Source organism: Oncorhynchus masou, chromosome 29 (genome assembly GCF_036934945.1).
Source record: "Oncorhynchus masou masou isolate Uvic2021 chromosome 29, UVic_Omas_1.1, whole genome shotgun sequence".
NCBI classification, from domain to species: domain Eukaryota; kingdom Metazoa; phylum Chordata; class Actinopteri; order Salmoniformes; family Salmonidae; genus Oncorhynchus; species Oncorhynchus masou.
The window spans coordinates 68,715,392-68,737,757 of NC_088240.1; the positions used below are offsets into that span (position 1 = coordinate 68,715,392).

General features: G+C 45.6%; 1 protein-coding gene across 3 annotated transcripts in view; it reads left to right on the top strand.

Moving 5' to 3' along the window:
- LOC135520386 (oxidation resistance protein 1-like) overlaps nucleotides 1-22,366 on the top strand; it is a 204,260-nt gene that overhangs the window by 95,502 nt on the left and 86,392 nt on the right. For all 3 annotated transcript variants that reach the window (XM_064945905.1, XM_064945903.1, XM_064945906.1), the window contains exon 3: nucleotides 10,687-10,880. In XM_064945905.1, coding sequence (XP_064801977.1) covers nucleotides 10,687-10,880 — 194 coding nt within the window. The remainder of the gene's footprint in view (nucleotides 1-10,686; nucleotides 10,881-22,366) is intronic.

Consider the following 22,366-nt stretch of genomic DNA (forward strand, 5'->3'; position numbering starts at 1 on the left):
CGTTGATGTGGATTGGGGGGTGCTCCCCCTGCTGTTTTCTGAAGTCCACGATCATCTCCTTTGTTTTGCTGACGTTGAGTGTGAGGTTATTTTCCTGACACCACACTCCGAGGGCCCTCACCGTTGTTGGTAATCAAGCTTACCACTGTAGTGTCGTCTGCAAACTTGATGATTGAGTTGGAGGCGTGTGTGGCCACACAGTCATGGGTGAACAGGGAGTAAAGGAGAGGACTGAGAATGCACCCTCTGGGGCCCCAGTGTTGAGGATCAGCGGGGTGGAAATTTTGTTTCCTACCCTCACCACCTGGGGGCGGCCCATCAGAAAGTCCAGGACCCAGTTGCACAGGGCGGGGTGAGCTTGATGACGAGTTTGGAGGGTACTATGGTGTTAAATGCTGAGCTGTAATCAATGAACAGCATTCTTACATAGATATTCCTCTTGTCCAGATGGGTTAGGGCAGTGTGATTGATTAAAGTGATTGCGTCGTCTGTGGACCTATTGGAGCGGTAAGCATATTGGAGTGGGTCTAGGGTGTCAGGTAGGGTGGAGGTGATATGATCCTTGACTAGTCTCTCAAAGCACTTCATGATGACGGAAGTAAGTGCTACGGGGCGATAGTCATTTAGCTCAGTTACCTTCGCTTTCTTGGGAACAGGAACATTGGTGGCCCTCTTGAAGCATGTGGGAACAGCAGACTGGGATAGGGATTGATTGAACAGGTCCGTAACCCACCAGCCAGCTGGTCTGCGCATGCTCTGAGGACACGGCTAGGGATGCCATCTGGGCCGGCAGCCTTGCGAGGGTTATCTAGTGTGCCGAGGAACGAGTGTGCCATTTCAGAAAGGTAGAGGACATTCACCAGAACATATTGTACTGAATTGCACATAGTTCTTTTATAAATATTCTCTTTTCTTATCACCTTCCTTTCTTTTCTTCCTCTGTTTTCTACTCAGAGGCCTTATGATGAAGATCATATATTCTACAATCTACATGCTGTCAGAGAGCTGCCAAAATACAATCTGTTTGAATCCTCAGTGGATGTCTTGTTTTTTCAACGCCACAAGCTTCCTAACGTGGCAGGCATGATGTTGAATCCATTAAGGCTGTTTGCCAATCATCTCTCTGCCTGTCCTTGTGGCTCGGCAAATGAGAGCGAGGAAACAGTAGCAAGGCTAGCAACCAGGAGGCCATTCACAGACTGCAGCAGCACAACAGTCTCAAGGCTCCACGCCATGCTCACTGAATGAAACAATAAGGGCAGAGGTAGTGTGTGTGTGTGTGTGTGTGTGTGTGTGTGTGTGTGTGTGTGTGTGTGTGTGTGTGTGTGTGTGTGTGTGTGTGTGTGTGTGTGTGTGTGTGTGTGTGTGTGTGTGTGTGTGTGTGTGTGTGTGTGTGTGTGTGTGTGTGTGTGTGCATTAATGTGCATCTGTGTGTCTATTATGCTGCTTGAGTAATGCACAGAGAGAGATCCAGAAGAGAAATATGCCCTGGAGTCCAAATGAACAGTGATTATTTTTCTACTTTTGTTGGCCATGATAATTCCTCTGTTAGCGAATTGAAAAGGGCTTCGCTGGCGGCTGGTTTTGGGTGATATTGATATGGTTTTAGAAAATGAATAGCAACCATCCCTCTGGGTTTATATGAGCAGCATTATGGATTTATGGGGAGGCTTTGATAAAAAACAAAGCTGTCCCTCTTATTTGGCAGACACTGTTAAGTAGAGAATAAATCATTAAAGCCAGCTAGGGTTTGGTGGCGAGACATTGTTCTGTTGGTACAGTTGGAGCTGCTGTGTGCCTGTGCCTGTGTCTGTGTCTGGAACTGCTGGTGTGTGAGAACATGCTCAGAATGTAATTGCAACCTTACACACAACCAGGAAGGAAAGACAGAAGTTCTGGAGGTGGTTGCTTTGATTAGACTATAAACCTATAAACAGACAGGTACACAGGAGGGTTTATGCATTTCTACACATTTGTATGACTGTGTTGTAGTCATAAAAACTGTATACATATGTATTATATTGATTGATATGAACATAAAGTACAGTGTTCTCTACCTTCCTTGGAAATACGTCCGTCCAAAGGCATCTTTATCAATGAATGTCATATTATGTGAATGAATGAATCAACCCCTGGCCTGGCATCATACCTGCAGAGAGAACCTTTTGCACACATACCTGCAGAGAGAACCTTTTGCACACATACCTGCAGAGAGAACCTTTTGCACACATACCTGCAGAGAGAACCTTTTGCACACATACCTGCAGAGAGAACCTTTTGCACACATACCTGCAGAGAGAACCTTTTGCACACATACCTGCAGAGAGAACCTTTTGCACACATACCTGCAGAGAGAACCTTTTGAGATTATATACACACTACACTCTGTGCTCCCACGTGTTTTACATGATTTAGACCTGTAAGAACATACAGTATTTCGACCCGTACGTCATAGTCGGTGGTAGTATTGTGTGGTAACCTACACTCCAAACTCAACTCCCAGGACAATCAGAGAGCCTGGTCCTTTTCTGTTGTCTCTGTCATAACCTAGCAGTACAGGATCAGAGAGGTTCACTGTGAAGTCTGAGGACGGGACAAGAACCAGGGATTACACAGATTTGATTATCTTTCTTCTCGGATTAAAGGATGTAGCAAAGTTGATGCCGTCTGTCAGTCCACGGGGGAGAAATAAAACCCAAAAGCCAAAACGAAGCCAAAAAGAAAAACAGCAAGTGTTTTCTGAACTGACAGCAGTTGACAAAGCCCTGTCGGGGATTCAAATGTGTCATCAAACCAGTGTATTCAGCTGAAGGGTATACAGTAGCACGTTGGACATCACTCACTGACAGAGGGCTTTTCCTGTCCAACCCACCACTGTATTGCCGCACTGCTTAATGTCTTACATAACAGATGAAGATGGAAGGTGCAGTGGAAGATCACATCTTTGTTATTCTACACCTGAATTACCAGAGGGTTGTCACGTTACACTTAACGGTTCATTCCAGCAAATCATCTGTATTTCTAGATCCGTCACTAAAAGTGTGATTTAATATGATGCCACTTCCTTGTTAGCGTCATTTGGGTGTACTGTACAAAGTAACACCACACAATCACATTCTACAATCAAAGAAATATAATTACTATGACAAACGTTCCCATTCAGTTCATTCTATTGTAGCAGACCAGGGGGTTTGGTCAAGATGTTATACGCAGATCAGACATGGACAGGGTTGGATTAGCTCGGTTTCTAGAATGTTTATTTAAATAACCAAAAAAAAGAAAATGTCTCCTTCAGGAGACCCTCTCCGGGACAAATGTTGCTGTTTCCCGTGGGGAACAAAACTGAGCTCCCTCCATTATGCCTGGGACTGAGCACGACTATACGGGGGTAACCTCTCTTTCCCCCAGTCCCCTCTCTGTGTGCTGCCCTTCTGGCAGCTTTATGGAACTCATCCAGCTGGTGAGCAATCAGCCCCTTGATTACTCACCAACCACAATCAGCCCTGGCCAGAGAGCCCGTCGAGACCTGGCACGTCCAGCAGAGGGAGCCATCGCCTCGTGATGTAGACTCTGTCTGTCACCAGGCCTCGACGGGTCTCCCCCTGGTGGCTGAACTGCTGTACGCCACACTATGCATGCTATATCAAATTAATGTAAATAGTCTAGGTGTCCATTTGATTAATTGTTCAGCAGTCTTATGGCTTGGGGGTAGAAGCTAGTAAGGAGCCTTTTGGTCCTAGATTTGGCACGCCGGTCACCGCTTGACGTGCGGTAGCAGAGAGGACAGTCTATGACTTGGTGACTGGAATCTTTAATAATTTTTCTTCCTCTGACACCGCTTAGTATATAGGTCCTGGATGGCAGGAAGCTTGATCCCAGTGATGTACTGGGCAATAAGCACTACCCTCTGTAGCGCCTTACAGTTGGATGCTGAGCAGTTGCCATACCAGGCAGTGATGCAAGCGGTCAGGATGCCCTCGATGGTGCAGCAGTAGAACTTTTTGGGGACCCATGCCAAATCTTTTCAGTCTTCTGAGGAGGAAAAGGTAATATCGTACTATCTTCACGACTGTCTTGGTGTGTTTGGACCATGACAGTTCATTGGTGGACACCAAGGAACTTGAAACTCTCGACCCGCTCCACTACAGGCCTGCCGATGTTAATGGAGGCCTGTTCTGCCCTCCTTTTCCTGTAGTCCACGATCAGCTCCTTTGTCTTGCTCACATTGAGGGAGAGGTTGTTGTACTGGCACCACACTGTCAGTTCTCTGACCTCCTCCCTATAGGCTGTCTCATCATTGTCGGTGATCAGCCACTGTTGTGTTGTCAGCAAACTTAATGATGGTGTTGGAGTCATGCTTGGCCACACAGTCATGGGTGAACAGGGAGTATAGGAACAGACTAAGCACGCATTCCTGAGGGGCCCCAGTGTTGAGGATCAGATGTGTTTTTTCCTACCCTTGTTATGGCCTGTCAGGAAGTCCAGGATCCAGTTGTAGAGGGAGGGTCCTTAGCTTAGTGATGAGCTTTGTGGGCACTATGCTGAGCTGTAGTCAATGAACAGGATTCTCACATAGGTGTTCCTTTTGTCCAGGTGGCAAATGGCAGTGTGGAGTGCGATTGAGATTGCGTCATCTGTGGATCTGTTGGGGCGGTATGCGAATTTAAGTGTGTATAGGGTTTCCGGGAAGATGATAATGATGTGAGCCATGACCAGACTTTCAAAGCACTTCATGGCTACCGATGTGAGTACTACTGGGCGGTAGTCATTTAGGCATTTTACCTTTGCTTCCTTCGGCACAGGGACTATGGGGGTCTGCTTGAAACATATAGGTAATACAGACTCTGTCAGGGAGAGGTTGAAAATGTCAGTGAAGACCCTTGCCAATTGGTCCGCACATGCTTTGGCCCTACGGCTTTGTAAATGTTGACTTGCTTAAAGGTCTTGCTCACATCGGCTATGGAGAGCGTGATCACACAGTCTTCCGGAACAGCTGGTGCACTCATGCATGCTGCAGTGTTGCTTGCATCGAAGCGAGCATAAAACATTTTGCATGTCTGGTAGGCTTGCGTCACTGGGTAGCTCGCGGCTGGGTTTCCCTTTGTACTCTGTAATAGTTTGCCCTGCCATTATGTAGTGGGATTCAATCTTAGTCCTCTATTTAAACTTTTCCCTTTTGATGGTTCGTCTGTGGGCCTAGCAGGATTTCTTATAAGCGTCCAGATTAGTGTCCCGCTCCTTGAAAGCAGCAGCTCTAGCCTTCAGCTCAGTTGCCTGTAATGTTGCCTGTAATCCATGGCTTCTGGTTGGGATATGTACGTACGGTCACTCTGGGGATGACATCTTCGGTGCACTTATTGATGAAACCGGTGACTGAGCTGGTATACCATTGGAGGAGTCCCGGAACATATTACAGTCTAGCAAAACAGTGCTAGCAAAACAGTCCTGTAGTGTAGCATCTGCTTCATCTGACCACTTACCGTATTGAGCGAGTCACTTGTAATTCCTGGTGTAGTTTTTGATTGTAAGCAGGAATCGGGATAATTGGATTATAGGCAGATTTGCCAAATGGAGGGCGAGGTAGAGTTTTGCATGCGTCTCGAAGTGTGGAGTAAAGGTGGTCTAGAGTTTTTTTTCTTCTGGTAACACATGTGACATGCTGGGCATCACAGTCATTAGTGAGGAGAAATGGCACCTTTAAGTTAGCGCAAGCCATTTCCCTCAGTAGGCAGCTATCTACCTGTTTTGTTGTAGTCTTAGTACTTTGATAAGCTGTCGATGTTCAGGGCTCATTGTTCAGACAGAATGCCACCCGCTCAGGCCTTTTGACAACAGAACTGCTGTTTTAGCATTTAGTGAGGGTTAGATGAGACTGGGAGTCTGCAGTCTGCATTCTCCCTCCATTCATTGTTATTATTTTTTATTTATTTCACCTTTATTTAACCAGGTAGGCTAGTTGAGAACAAGTTCTCATTTGCAACTGCGACCTGGCCAAGATAAAGCGTAGCAATTCAACACATACAACAACACAGAGTTACACATGGAATAAACAAAACATACAGTCAATAATACAGTAGAACAAAAGAAAACAAAAAGTCTATGGTGGCGAAGTAATTACAATATATCAATTAAACACTGGAATGGTAGATCGGCAGAAGATGATTGTGCAGGTAGAGATACTGGGGTGCAATAAATAAATACCAGTATGGGGATGAGGTAGGTAGATAGATGGGCTGTTTACAGATGGGCTATGTACAGGTGCAGTGATCTGTAAGTGGCTCTGATTAAGGACACCTGTACCATGTCAGATATAGTTTATTCATTTTTGATTTTGCATCCCAATATTACACTTTATATATATATCATAGAAGACTGACATATAACAAAACCATTTGACATACACTACCGGTTCAAAGGTTTTAGGACACCTACTTATTCTAGGGTTTTTCTTTATTTTTTTCTATTTTCTACATTGTAGAATAATAGTGAAGACATCAAAATGATGAAATAACACATATGGAATCATGTACTAACCCAAAAAAATCTAAATATATTTTATATTTGCCTTGATGACAGCTTTGCACAATCCTTTTTCTCCCCAATTTTGTGATATCCAATTGGTAGTTACAGTCTTGTCCCATTGCTGCAAACTCCCGTACAGACTTGGGAGAGGTGAAGGTCGAGAGCCATGCGTCCCCCTAAACACAACCCTGCCAAGCTGCACTGCTTCTTGACACATGCTCGCTTAACCCGTAAGCCAACCACACCAATGTGTTGGAGGAAACACTGTACAACTGGCGACTGAAGTCAGCATGCATGCACCTGGCCCGCCACAAGGAGTCGCTAGAGCGCGATGGGACAAAGCCATCCCTGCCTGCCAAACCCTTAACTAACCCGGGCGACGCTGGGCCAATTGTGCGCCGCCTCATGGGTCTCCCAGTCTCAGCCGGCTGCAACACAGCCTGGGATTGAACCTGGGTCTGTAGTGACGCCTTTAGCACTGCAAAGCAGTGCCTGAGACCGCTGCCCCACTCTGGAGTCGAAGTTCCCAATTTTTATGAAAAATATCAACATTAGGCCACTAGGTCATTTTACTTCATGAAAGGGCTACAATAGGATAGGATAGGCCTTTGTCTCAATAAATGGCCACAGAGTGTTATGGCTCTATCATGACCATTAATTCAACTTTGAAGAGAAAAAATTGCATTCATATGGAGATATGCCATGGGCTGCACTATTATAGTGTGTTTGAGTTTATAATGAGTGTCGAATTGTTCAATAATTGCTAAGACAGAGGTAATTAATAGGCTGCCTATGGAGCGTGGGAGAACAGGGTTACATAGTGTACATATAATGACATAACAGTGTAATTGACAGAAAAATACATTTCCGTTGTGTATTTCTATCCATTTCCTTTTATCACACAACAAAATAAAGGCATGAGCAATTTGAAGGTCATTCAGACAGCGATCGTTGAGTAAGGCTTGCCTGAAGTCTTAATGTCTAAGTGTTGAATCCTGCCTGATTTCCATCCCCACAAGGACACAGAACATTCAGTGTTTTCAGTAAATTAGGTTTCTTCATGATGGTGTTTTTTTCTGTCAGTCACAATGCTGTTGCATAACACAGTGTAATGGGACTCATAACTGTCATATCGGCCATTTTGCTGTTATGGATGTCAAACCCAGCCAAGCCAGTACCAATGCATATTTACATGACAAGCCTCATATACAGTTGCATAAACTAAAGGCAGTGTTTTTGTTGTTTTCATAAGCGAGTGGAGTGGAGCCAAGCTGCCCCCTTTTCTCTTGGTCTAATCCCTCTTACTGGGTGTAGTGATAAGCATGTTTGACTTGGCCCACATTTCCTGTGTTGTTTCTGCCTTGCCAAACCATGTGACTCCCAGTCCCAGTAGAGTTGGATAATCTGAGTGATGCCTGTTAGGCACTGCTCTCCTCCTGGACCAAGCAACAGAACAGCAGGGAAGGAAAACAAAATGCCCGCTTTTCATTTGCTTTCCTCCCTTCTCTCCCTTTTCTCCCTCCCTCTTTCCCCTCTTTAAATGTTTTGCTGCTCATAGATAGAATCTGTTGGTGGGAGCTGGTGGCTTTGTTGACATGCTTTGCCGTCTCACCTCCCCATGTGATAGGATTGAACGCCATAGGGCCACTGGTGACCAAACCATCTCTGGCCCCAGCCCATTGGCCCGCTGAAAGCTGTGATAAACCGTTCCGATGCAAGCTGTAGCCAATCAGATCAGACGGTGTCTGTAGATTGATGAGGAGGGTGGTGGATAGTTGCTGTACACCAGTTGAAGGCTATTGAGATGCAGCCCAGTTGTCAGGGACACAGTCTTTGGAGCTTACACTAATTACCTCTGAAGAAAGAAAAAAAAAATATTGTAATTATATTGTTTAATAAGATCCATCTTTATTGTTTTCTAAGAAGTGGTAGTTATCAATACAAACCAATTTGATAATATTATTTCTGTTATTGTATGGGAGGTTTTGGCTCGGACAGGACTTCCTTTACATACCTTACTCCTGTTATTGTGGTAAACTTATCTTACCATTGATGATAATTAGATGCGCTGAACACTAAGCAAGGCGACACCAGCCAGGCATTGTTGTGATCCCTGTGGACAGTGTTATTGTTTTGCTGGTCGGTGCCACAGACTACACTGTCCTGATTAGCGGATGATATTTCAGCGGATGGCACAAAACAGCTGCAGTCTGTTTACATGCACACACACACACACACACACACACACACACACACACACACACACACACACACACACACACACACACACACACACACACACACACACACACACACACACACACACACACACACACACACACACACACACACACACACACACACACACACAACCCAGCCAGTGAATCAGATCTGGAAGGTGAACCCTCACTGATGAGGCGGTAATTATTGTTTTCTTCCAAGGGATTCTGGGATAGACATCACACACACCTACAGGTTCTCTTCCTGTCTGATCTCCTCCAGAACGTTGATCACCACCAGGGTGTAACTCTACCTCTCTCCTCTTTCATTATAGCATGTTCATATGCTGAAAACTTTACCTCAAAAACAATCACCACAAAACAAACCCTTTATTTAAGTTACACCTAGAACAAAATGTTTATGTTTTAGAAGAATAACTACAAGGGTGCTCAGAGCAACATACTGCCCTCGAAGCTACAGTATGATCACATATGGAAATGGGTTGTTGTTTATGGGACTCATAACTGCTGCTGCCAGTTAAACTTCCCTCTCTGTGTGTGAATGTCTCTGTCTGTTGGTGTCTCTCCTTGGATGTACTGTACACAAAAGTGATTGACAGTGATTCCATATAGATGGTGTATTTCATTACCTTGTAGAGGATATGTCATGTTTGCAGTTGTCTGTCCTGGGAAAGGAGCTAGTGGAATGAAATGAAATGGCTGGAGCCGGAACGATTCACTCTGAAGGAAGAAAGGAGTGCTGAGAAGAACCTTGTATCGCTGCTTCAGGCTACTCTGACAGGCCTTGTCTACAGGAAAGACTGACGGACTTTAGCTTACATACCCTAGATAGTACTTTACATACCATAGGTAGTACTTTAGGAGTACTTGTTCATCCATTTACACTATCTTCTCTAAATAATATGTGCTTACCTCATGTTTTTGATTTTCCATGCTTTATAAAGTTGATGATATAGTACAGTAGTAGGCAGGGAAATCAGTAACTGGCAGGTATACAACATCTTCATAATCATTGTGGTGTTTTTGTTAACTCGCAGGTGCTGCATACTTCTATAGTGTTTCTCCTGCATGTTTGATACCTGGATTAGCTTAGTGAACTCTGTGCTGAACTTAAACTAAATAAACTAGCCTGTTGTCTAAATCCTATGGTGAGACGTTTAATTGGCTTTCCCACTCTGGCGTAGGTTCCTTTGATTTAGGTCAGTGTCTCATAGGATAAGGTTTAATCATGTATAGGTCATCTTGTGTAAGCAAGTGACCCACTTCACTTTACAGCATCAACCGTGTTTGTATTGTGAAATTGCTGTCTGACATTGTTTGTAAAAAGTTACCACGTTTGGGTCAAATACATAACGTCAAACACTTTCAAATATTTGAGCTGTGCTTGATTTCATTTGCCCAGGCCTACAAGGGAACCAACGGATTAGTCCCAAAAGTGCAAACTCCAGTTAACACATATCATTACACTTATTATCTATTTGATGTTTGATCAATGACAGCATATCTCGTTCAGAATAGTGTCCAATTCCTATTCCTGTTATAATATTGTTGTGTTTTATTATAAAACAATCAAATATTGTTGAAATGGTTTGTTAAATTGAATTGTTAATGAGGACCTTATTAAGTTATTGATCTCTCCTCCAACTAATCATAGCCAGAGTATGGAATATGCCACACCGTGAATATGTTGCATTCACTCTACATCATTATCAATAGCTGCTGTGCTGACTGCTGACATAACATCATGTGATGGACTGTTTTGTTATTGGCAATGTCCATGTAGTGTATCTTTTGACACATTTGCCTTTGAATTTACATGGTCATATTTCCCATTTCCTGTTGCATGACCATGTTATTACTAAATATGTGGTGTTATGTGTTATGACTGACTCCATATTTCCTGTTGTTGTTTTGTTTTGAACAGACTGAAGAAGAAATCCCAGTCAGTGGATATTGCCACTCAAGGATTCTCCCCTACCCTGGTGCCAGCCTCACCTCACAAGACTGAACCACCTGTTACCAAGACAACCACGTTCGGGGTGCAGCAAAACAATGCAACCAATTCCCAGAGAATCTGCAGTCCACGGTGCGGCGAGCTGAAACGCGGCTACACCATCGGTAAATGAAAAGTGCTAGAATTCTGATCTGCCCATCTATGTGGTCCATGTTCCATGTTCCTCCATTTGGCTTTCCTCCGGGACACGAGTCTGTGGCAGGAAGAGGAAGGGATGTTGGAGGGTGTGTGTGTGCGTGTGTGTGTGCACGTGTGTGTGCACATGTGTAGGTGTGCACGTGTGTAGGTGCATTGTAAGGCGACTGACTAATTGAACCTCAAGATGGCCTCAAATCAAATCAAATGAATTTGTCACATACACATGGTTAGCAGATGTTAATGCGAGTGTAGCGAAATGCTTGTGCTTCTAGTTCCGACAATGCAGTAATAACCAACGAGTAATGTAACCTAACAATTCCAAAACTACTACCTTATACACACAAGTGTAAAGGGATAAAGAATATGTACATAAAGATATATGAATGAGTGATGGTACAGAACGGCATAGGCAAGATGCAGAAGATGGTATCGAGTACAGTATATACATATGAGATGAGTAATGTAGGATATGTAAACAAAGTGGCATAGTTTAAAGTGGCTAGTGATACATGTATTACATAAAGATGCAGTAGATGATATAGAGTACAGTATATACATATACATATGAGATGAATAATGTAGGGTATGTAAACATTATATTAAGTGGCATAGTTTAAAGTGGCTAGTGATATATTTTACATCAATTTCCATCAATTCCCATTATTAAAGTGGCTGGAGTTGAGTCAGTGTGTTGGCAGCAGCCACTCAATGTTAGTGGTGGCTGTTTAACAGTCTGATGGCCTTGAGTTAGAAGCTGTTTTTCAGTCTCTTGATCCCTGCTTTGATGCACCTGTACTGACCTCGCCTTCTGGACGATAGCGGGGTGAACAGGCAGTGGCTCGGGTGGTTGTTGTCCTTGATGATCTTTATGGCCTTCCTGTGACATCGGGTGGTGTAGGTGTCATATGTGTACCATATACCGTGTTTGTGTTCTCTGTAACTGGCTAAGTTATTCTGAAATAATTGTGTACAGGTTAATGTTCCACATATCACCATATGTCTACAGCAGTTTTCCTTCATTTAGCCTTTACCTATTTCATTTGTAATATATAATCATTTGTGTCAAGGGCAGGTGATGCGTTGTGCAAATCTCACTTCCCTCTGGAGAGCCTTACGGTTGTGGGCGGAGCAGTTGCCGTACCAGGCGGTGATACAGCCCGACAGGATGCTCTCGATTGTGCATCTGTAGAAGTTTGTGAGTGCTTTTGGTGACAAGATGAATTTCTTCAGCCTCCTGAGGTTGAAGAGGCGCTGCTGCTCCTTCTTCACGACGCTGTCTGTGTGGGTGGACCAATTCAGTTTGTCTGTGATGTGTACGCCAAGGAACTTAAAACTTACTACACGCTCCACTACTGTCCCATCGATGTGGATAGGCGGGTGTTCCCTCTGCTGTTTCCTGAAGTCCACAATCATCTCCTTAGTTTTGTTGACGTTGAGTGTGAGGTTATTTTCCTGACACCACACTCCGAGGGCCCTCACCTCCTCCCTGTAGGCCGTCTCGTTGTTGTTGGTAATCAAGCCTACCACAGTTGTGTTGTCCACAAACTTGATGATTGAGTTGGAGGCGTGCGTGGCCACACAGTCGTGGGTGAACAGGGAGTACAGGAGAGGGCTCAGAACGCACCCTTGTGGGGCCCCAGTGTTGAGGATCAGCTGGGTGGAGATGTTGTTACCTATCCTCACCACCTGGGGGCGGCTCATCAGGAAGTCCAGTACCCAGTTGCACAGGGCGGGGTCGAGACCCAGGTTCTCGAGCTTGATGACGAGTTTGGAGGGTACTATGGTGTTAAATGCTGAGCTGTAGTCGATGAAAAGCACCTTGTGTTCTCTGTAACTGGCTAAGTTATTCTGAAAGAATTGTGTACAGGCTAATGTTCCACAGAACACCATATGTCTACAGCAGTTTTCCTTCATTTAGCCTTTACCTATTTCATTTGTAATATATAATAATTTGTGTCAACAACGTTGTTTCCCAGTGGTCTCTTGAGCACCTGACTCTACAACCTCATGCCTTAGCAGCAGTGTTGGGGGTTACACGTTTCAAAAGTAACACGTAATGGAATCGGGTTACTTTTCATGAGTAACGGAGTAAAGTAACACATTACTTGTTCAAATTGGGTAATATTGTTACAGTTACTTTGTCAAACAACACCTGCGTTACTTTCAGAATCATATCTCTACCGGGACGGGTGTTTCGATGATCGGATCTTGACTTGTTTCCTCATTAAGTTCTCGAGTGAGTGGAGAAAGGCTGTTTGGAGAAATGTCATGACAGCTGCTGTCCATAGAAATGTATAGAGGGCACTCCTCTGATCTTTGCCATCGATCGCTTTTTTGATAGCAAAGCCCATAGAAGGCTTTTCTGTCTAGTGACAATTGTGTCTAGTGACATGTTACTTTTGTTTACTTTTCAAATAACTAATCCCAACACTGCTTAACAGCAGGGTTAAATCATAATAATGTAAAACAATGCTAAGAGCTCTGTGTGAATTTATTGTGTCCTGTCCTTTGAGCTTATGCGATTAATTATCAATGTAAATGAATACAGTTGAAATCCCTGCTACAGTGTAAGTGCTCTGCTACTGGAGTAGTGAGGGTATGGATGTTAAGAGTGTGAATAGTGTGTGGGTCCTTTATTGACTTGTTTTATAATATATCATCTCTGGTGACAGACGTAAACATACATCTCTACATGTCAATAAATATAAAGGCAATTAGCTAATTGTAATAGTTAGTTAGCTAGCTGGCGCTAACAAGATTTGCTTCTAGGTTGCGACATTAGGCCTATATAATGGGTAAGTAACTAGACATTGACTTGTGACGGTCCCTCATTCTAAACCCCTATCTTGGTGTGCTTTATAATCCACCCTCCAGGCTAAAGCAACATATCCAGCCAGCCCATTTGGATCCTATCATGCTAATTTATTCTAATAGGAGAATAAATAATCATGTAGCCTAGGGGGACATGACAGCTTGTTGTGCTGTCTGTCTGTGACAGAACCTACCTCCTGACAGAGCTGTCATTACACCATCAAGACGTTTTAATAACCACACAATCAATGAGCCTCCAACCAGGTTCAACGCTTGAATTTCTACTGATATTCTGAGATGAGGGAGGCGACAGTGGCACTGATTACGCCCCAAATGAAACCCTGTTCCTTACATACTAAACAATGTCTATGGGCCCTGGTCAAAAGTAGTAGACTATATAGGGAATAGGGTGCCATTTGGAGTGCAGATACTGTGAAGGATCTGTCTGAGTAGGAGTTGTTACCAACTGCCTGGAAGTACCTGGAAGGGTGCACAGCGTCTGTCAGTGGGAAGCTGGAGCTAATAGCTTCTGAGAGGGTTATTCACCTTGTCCTTTTGTACAGTAGCTCTCCTTTATCTCTCTCTTTCTCTCTCTCTCTTTCTCTCTCTCTCTCTCTCTCTGTCGGTCTGACTCGTTATTCCCTAATGTATTAGCCGTGTCTCTGACCCATGGGGTTTGTTGTGGGAATCTGTCTCAAGGACGGTAAAGGCAACAGATTTGTACATTGCTCCAACCTTGGCCACAGTGTGAGGTGAGATGTATTATCACAGTACAGTACACAGTTTGACTTATCTCTGTGGACACACAGACTACACAGAGAGACAGGACGGCGGTGCATGCTAACACAAATATTATGGTCTGACCGAGTGAGCAGACTGACTATTATTAGGGCCGACCTGGTGGCCAGTCATTCTGGGGAGACAGAGTCACAAGGCCCTCTCTAGAGGGTCTGACAATTCTTTGTGTGTGTGTGTGTGTGTGTGTGTGTGTGTGTGTGTGTGTGTGTGTGTGTGTGTGTGTGTGTGTGTGTGTGTGTGTGTGTGTGTGTGTGTGTGTGTGTGTGTGTGTGTGTGTGTGTGTGTGTGTGTGTGTGTATCAGGTTGTGATTTGGCTGCTACTGTTAACTGGAACAATGTCAGGATTTCTGCTATCTTTAAATGCCCGTTTATAATTTCTACTTGACTCGCTGGAGATGCTGCTCACTGTTATGGTTGGTGACAGTTATAGGCCTAGTCACTGCCTTAGGCAGAACATGAGTGTTCCTTGCTCCTCGTATTTCTTCTGTCTAAGGGGGTTTGTTGCTTGTGTTTACCCATAGTAACAGTTTCCAGGGGTGGCAATTACAGTATGTATACAACTGCTTGTCATCACCCACTGACACTGTATGCATTGGGACAGTTACTTTGAATTGGGACAATTCACTTTTTCTAAAGTATCATATTTTGGGGGTGTCTTTGATTGTAAGTAATTCATTTTGCTGTCCTGTTTTGGCAGCCTTACCCTTATGAAGTCAAGGTGAAGACGCACACTGGTCGTTGTGGACCAAAAAGGTCAAAATGATAGCACACTGATAATGTCTTTCCATCCTTCCACTGCTCTGTTGTTGTGTGCTAAATAGGGAACACAGTGCCATCTGGGACACAGCCAAGATGCTTTGACCAGTAGGACCATCAGTAGGGCCATCAGTAAGACCATCAGTAGGGCCATCAGTAAGACCGTCAGTAAGACCATCAGTAGGACGATCAGTAGGACAGTCAGTAGGACCATCAGTAGGACCGTCAGTAGGGCCATCAGTAAGACCATCAGTAGGACGATCAGTAGGACCGTCAGTAGGACAGTCAGTAGGACCGTCAGTAGGGCCGTCAGTAGGGCCGTCAGTAAGACCGGCAGTAGGACCATCAGTAAGACCATCAGTAAGACCATCAGTAGGACGATGAGTAGGGCCATCAGTAGGACCATCAGTAGGGCCATCAGTAAGACCGTCAGTAGGACCGTCAGTAGGACCGTCAGTAGGACCGTCAGTAAGACCATCAGTAGGACAGTCAGTAGGGCCATCAGTAGGACCATCAGTAGGACCGTCAGTAGGACCGTCAGTAAGACCATCAGTAGGACCGTCAGTAGGGCCATCAGTAGGGCCGTCAGTAAGACCGTCAATAGGACCGTCAGTAGGACCGTCAGTAAGACCATCAGTAGGACGATCAGTAGGACAGTCAGTAGGACCGTCAGTAGGACCGTCAGTAAGACCATCAGAAGGACGATCAGTAGGACAGTCAGTAGGACCGTCAGTAGGACCGTCAGCAAGACCATCAGAAGGACGATCAGTAGGACAGTCAGTAAGACCGTCAGTAGGGCCATCAGTAAGACCATCAGTAGGACGATCAGTAGGACTGTCAGTAGGACCGTCAGTAGGACCGTCAGTAAGACCATCAGTAGGACCATCAGTAGGACGATCAGTAGGACGATCAGTAGGACCGTCAGTAGGGCCGTCAGTAAGACCGGCAGTAGGACAGTCAGTAGGACGATCAGTAGGACAGTCAGTAGGACCGTCAGTAGCACCGTCAGTAAGACCATCAGTAGGACAGTCAGTAGGACCGTCAGTAGGGCCGTCAGTAAGACCGTCAGTAAGACCGTCAGTAGCACCATCAGTAAGACCATCAGCAAGAACATCAGCAAGAACATCAGTAGGACGATCAGTAGGGCCATCAGTAGGACCATCAGTAGGACGATCAGTAGGGCCATCAGTAGGACCGTCAGTAAGACCATCAGTAGGACGATCAGTAGGACAGTCAGTAGGACCGTCAGTAGGACCGTCAGTAGGACCGTCAGTAGGACGATCAGTAGGACAGTCAGTAGGACCGTCAGTAGGACCGTCAGTAAGACCATCAGCAAGAACATCAGTAGGACGATCAGTAGGGCCGTCAGTTAGACCGGCAGTAAGACCGTCAGTAGCACCATCAGTAAGACCATCAGTAGGACGATCAGTAGGGCCGTCAGTAAGACCGGCAGTAAGACCGTCAGTAGCACCGTCAGTAAGACCATCAGTAGGACGATCAGTAGGACAGTCAGTAGGACCGTCAGTAGGACCGTCAGTAGGACCATCAGTAGGACGATCAGTAGGACGATCAGTAGGGCCGTCAGTAAGACCGGCAGTAAGACCGTCAGTAGCACCATCAGTAAGACCATCAGTAGGACAGTCAGTAGGACGATCAGTAGGACAGTCAGTAGGACCGTCAGTAGGACCGTCAGTAAGACCATCAGTAGGACAGTCAGTAGGACGATCAGTAGGACAGTCAGTAGGACCGTCAGTAGGCCCGTCAGTAAGACCGTCAGTAAGACCATCAGTAGCACCATCAGTAAGACCATCAGCAAGAACATCAGTAGGACGATCAGTAGGGCCATCAGTAGGACCATCAGTAGGACGATCAGTAGGGCCATCAGTAGGACCGTCAGTAAGACCATCAGTAGGACGATCAGTGTGTGTCTGTCTGCCTGTCTGTCTGTCTGTCTGTCTGCCCCCTAGTGTCTGTCTGCCCCCAGTGTGTGTCTCTCTGTTCGCCCTTGAGTGACTGTCTGCCCACTGGAGTGTGTCTGTCTGTCTGTCTGCCCCCCCAGTGTCGGTCTGCCCCCCAGTGTCTGTCTGTCTGTCTGTCTGTCTGTCTGTCTGTCTGTCTGTCTGTCTGTCTGTCTGTTTGTCTGTCTGCCCCCAGCCTGTCTGTCTGCCCCCCACTGTGTGTCTTCCTGTCTGCCCTCCAGTGTCTTTCTGCCCACCAGTGTGTGTCTTTCTGTCTGTCTGCCCTCCAGTGTCTCTTTGTCTGTCTGTCTGCCCCCTAGTGTGTGTCTGTCTGTCTGCCCTCCAGTGTCTGTCTGCCTGTCTGTCTGTTTGCCCCCCAGTGTCTGTCTGCCTCTGTCTTCCCCCCAGTGTCTGTCGGTCTGTCTACCCCCTAGTGTCTGTCTGTCTGTCCCCAGTGTGTGTCTCTCTGTCGGCCCCTGAGTGTCTGTCTGTCTGTCTGTCTGCCCACCAGAGTGTGTCTGTCTCAAATCAAATCAAATCGAATTTATTTATATAGCCCTTCGTACATCAGCTGATATCCCAAACAGCAAGCAATGCAGGTGTAAAAGCACCGTGGCTAGGAAAAACTCCCTTGAAAGGCCAAAACATAGGAAGAAACCTAGAGAGGAACCAGGCTATGTGGGGTGGCCAGTCCTCTTCTGGCTGTGCCAGGTGGAGATTATAACAGAACATGGCCAAGATGTTCAAATGTTCATAAATGACCAACATGGTCAAATAATAATAATCACAAACAGAACATATAAGGCCCTGCCCCGCCCTCCTTTCGGAAAAGCTGACCACGACTCCATTTTGTTGAACCCTGCCTACAGACAGAAACTAAAACAAGAAGCTCCCACGCTGAGGTCTGTCCAACGCTGGTCCGACCAATCTGATTCCACACTCCAAGACTGCTTCCATCACGTGGACTGGGATATGTTTCGTATTGCGTCAGACAACAACATTGACGAATACGCTGATTCGGTGTGCGAGTTCATTAGAACGTGCGTTGAAGATGTCATTCTCATAGCAACGATTAAAACATTCCCAAACCAGAAACCGTGGATTGATGGCAGCATTCGCGTGAAACTGAAAGCGCGAACCACTGCTTTTAATCAGGGCAATGTGACCGGAAACATGACTGAATACAAACAGTGCTGCTATTCCCTCCGCAAGGCAATCAAACAAGCTAAGTGTCAGTATAGAGACAAAGTAGAATCTCAATTCAACGACTCAGACACAAGAGGTATGTGGCAGGGTCTATAGTCAATCACGGATTACAAAAAGAAAACCAGCCCCGTCACGGACCAGGATGTCTTGCTCCCAGGCAGACTAAATAACTTTTTTGCCCGCTTTGAGGACAATACAGTGCCACTGACACGGCCTGCAACGAAAACATGCGGACTCTCCTTCACTGCAGCCGAGGTGAGTAAAACATTTAAACGTGTTAACCCTCGCAAGGCTGCAGGCCCAGACAGCATCCCCAGCCGCGCCCTCAGAGCATGCGCAGACCAGTTGGCTGGTGTGTTTATGGACATATTCAATCAATCCCTATCTCAGTCTGCTGTTCCCACATGCTTCAAGAGGGCCACCATCGTTCCTGTTCCCAAGAAAGCCAAGGTAACTGAGCTAAACGACTACCGCCCCGTAGCACTCACTTCCGTCATCATGAAGTGCTTTGAGAGACTAGTCAAGGACCATATCACCTCCACCCTACCTGACACCCTAGACCCACTCCAATTTGCTTACCGCCCAAATAGGTCCACAGACGATGCAATCTCAACCACACTGCACACTGCCCTAACCCATCTGGACAAGAGGAATACCTATGTGAGAATGCTGTTCATCTTTTACAGCCCGGCATTTAACACCATAGTACCCTCCAAGCTCGTCATCAAGCTCGAGACCCTGGGTCTCGACCCCGCCCTGTGCAACTGGGTACTAGACCTCCTGACGGGCCGCCCCCAGGTGGTGAGGGTAGGCAACAACATCTCCACCCCGCTGATCCTCAACACTGGGGCCCCACAAGGGTGCGTTCTGAGCCCTCTCCTGTACTCCCTGTTCACCCACGACTGTGTGGCCACACACGCCTCCAACTCAATCAACAAGTTTGCGGATGACACAACAGTGGTAGGCTTGATTACCAACAACGACGAGATGGCCTACAGGGAGGAGGTGAGGGCCCTCGGAGTGTGGTGTCAGGAAAATAACCTCACACTCAACGTCAACAAAACTAAGGAGATGATTGTGGACTTCAGGAAACAGCAGAGGGAACACCCCCCTATCCACATCGATGGAACAGTAGTGGAGAGGGTAGTAAGTTTTAAGTTCCTCGGCATACACCTCACAGACAAACTTAATTGGTCCACCCACACAGACAGCATTGTGAAGGAGGCTGAAGAAATTCGGCTTGTCACCAAAAGCACTCACAAACTTCTACAGATGCACAATCGAGAGCATCCTGGCGGGCTTTATCACCGCCTGGTACGGAAACTGCTCCGCCCACAACGGTAAGGCTCCCCAGAGGGTAGTGAGGTCTGCACAACGCATCACCGGGGGCAAACTACCTGCCATCCAGGACACCTACACCACCCGATGTTACAGGAAGGCCATAAAGATCATCAAGGACAACAACCACCCGAGCCACTGCCTGTTCACCCCGTTATCATCCAGAAGGCGTGGTCAGTACAGGTGCATCAAAGCTGGGATCGAGAGACTGAAAAACAGCTTCTATCTCAAGGCCATCAGACTGTTAAACAGCCACCACTAATATTGAGTGGCTGCTGCCAACACACTGACTCAACTCCAGCCACTTTAATAATGGGAATTGATGGAAATTATGTAAAATATATCACTAGCCACTTTAAACAATGCTACCTAATATAATGTTTACATACCTTACATTATTCATCTCATATGTATACGTATAAACTGTACTCTATATCATCTACCGCATCTTTATGTAATACATGTATCACTAGCCACTTTAACTATGCCACTTTGTTTACATACTCATCTCATATGGATATACTCTACTCGATACCATCTACTGTATCTTGCCTATGCTGCTCTGTACCATCACTCAATCATATATCTTTATGTACATATTCTTTATCCCTTTACACTTGTGTGTATAAGGCAGTAGTTTTGGAATTATTAGTTAGATTACTTGTTGGTTATTACTGCATTGTCGGAACTAGAAGCACAAGCATTTTGCTACACTTGCATTAACATCTGCTAACCATGTGTATGTGACAAATAAAATTTGATTTGATTTGAAGTTACAAAAGCATGGATTAAGTTTTCTGCATCATTCTTGGACAGAAAATTTCTGATTTTTGCAATGTTACGTAGATGGAAAAAAGCTATCCTTGAAACAGTCTTGATATGTTCTTCAAAAGAGAGATTAGGGTCCAGAGTAACGCCGAGGTCCTTCACAGTTTTATTTGAGACGACTGTACAACCATTAAGATTGATTGTCAGATTCAGCAGAAGATCTCTTTGTTTCTTGGGACCTGGGACCTAGACCTAGGTCTGTCTGTCTGTCTGCCCCCCAGTGTATCTGTGTCTGTCTGTCTGCTCACCGGTGTGTGTCTGTCTGTCTGCCCCCCAGTTTCTGTCCGACTGTCTGCCCCCCAGTGTCTCATACAGTCTGTCTGTCTGTCTGTCTGTCTGTCTGTCTGTCTGTCTGTCTGTCTGTCTGTCTGTCTGTCTGCTCACCGGTGTTTGTTTGTCTGTCTGCCCCCAGCATGTCTGTCTGTCTGCCCCCCAGTGTTTGTGTCTGTCTGCCCCCCAGTGTGTGTCTGTCTGCCCCCCAGTGTGTCTGTCTGTCTGCACCCTATCATGTGTCTGTATGTCTGTCTGCCCCCCAGTGTCTGTCCGACTGTCTGCCCCCCAGTGTCTCATACTGTCTGTCTGTCTGTCTGTCTGTCTGTCTGTCTGTCTGTCTGTCTGTCTGTCTGTCTGTCTGTCTGTCTGTCTGTGCTGTCTGTCTGTGCTGTTAACTGATGTGTGCTGTTAACTGATGTGTGTCTGTCTGCCCCCCAGTGTGTCTGTCTGTCTGTCTGCCCCCCCAGTGTCTGTCTGTTTGCCCCTCAGTGTCTGTCTGTCTGTCTGTCTGTCTGCCTGCCCCCCCAGTGTCTGTCTGTCTGCCCCCCAGTGTGTCTGTCTGTCTGCCCCCCAGCATGTGTCTGTCTGTCTGTCTGTCTGTCTGTCTGTCTGCCTCCAGTGTCTGCCTGTTTGCCTCCCAGTGTCTGTCTGTCTGCCCTCCAGTGTGTTTCTGTCAGAGTTAGTGTTCCAGACCTTGTCTGAAATGACACCCTATATAGTTTTGAAATGACACCCTATATAGTTTTGAAATGACACCCTATATAGTTTTGAAATGACACCCTATATAGTTTTGAAATGACACCCTATATAGTTTTGAAATGACACCCTACTTTTGACCTGAGCTCAGGATGCAATATATAAGGAATATGTTGACATTTCAGACGCAACCCCAGTCAGGCAGCAGGAGGTCTCAGATGTTTAATTGTGCCCGTTTAAAGTAATTAGGTAAAGTAAAACATTACAAGTAAAGTTATGACTGTGCTTGGAAGCATTTTTTTCAAAGGTTAATGGTATGCTTTACTCATCCCCTGGGAGATGTGGGCTAGCTTGGATGATAACTTGGTTATAAGACTGAATGTCACCTCTGTTTTCTGTGTTTGGAGCTTTGAACTGTCTTAGTCATTGCATTTTATAGTCTTTGTGGATGTAGTGCTCTCTCAACGTTTCTCCCTCTCTCTTTCCCTCTATCTCTTTCCCTCTCTATTTCTCTTTCTCTCTAGTAGTCTTTCTATCTCTCTCTCTCTCTCTCTCTCTCTCTCTCTCTCTCTCTCTCTCTATCTTTCTCTCTTGTTGTGTCTCTCTCCACATCCCTTCAACCAAACTGCATTCATTAACCGTCTGAATTATTGAGAGGCATATCTCACGGTGGCAAAGATTTAGTGACCAGGTGGGTCACAGCTATCCATTACACCAGCCATGCTTCCATTGTCCTACAAGGCAAATTAAATCAGACGTTGTAGCTCTTGGTTTTATCAATCTAAACA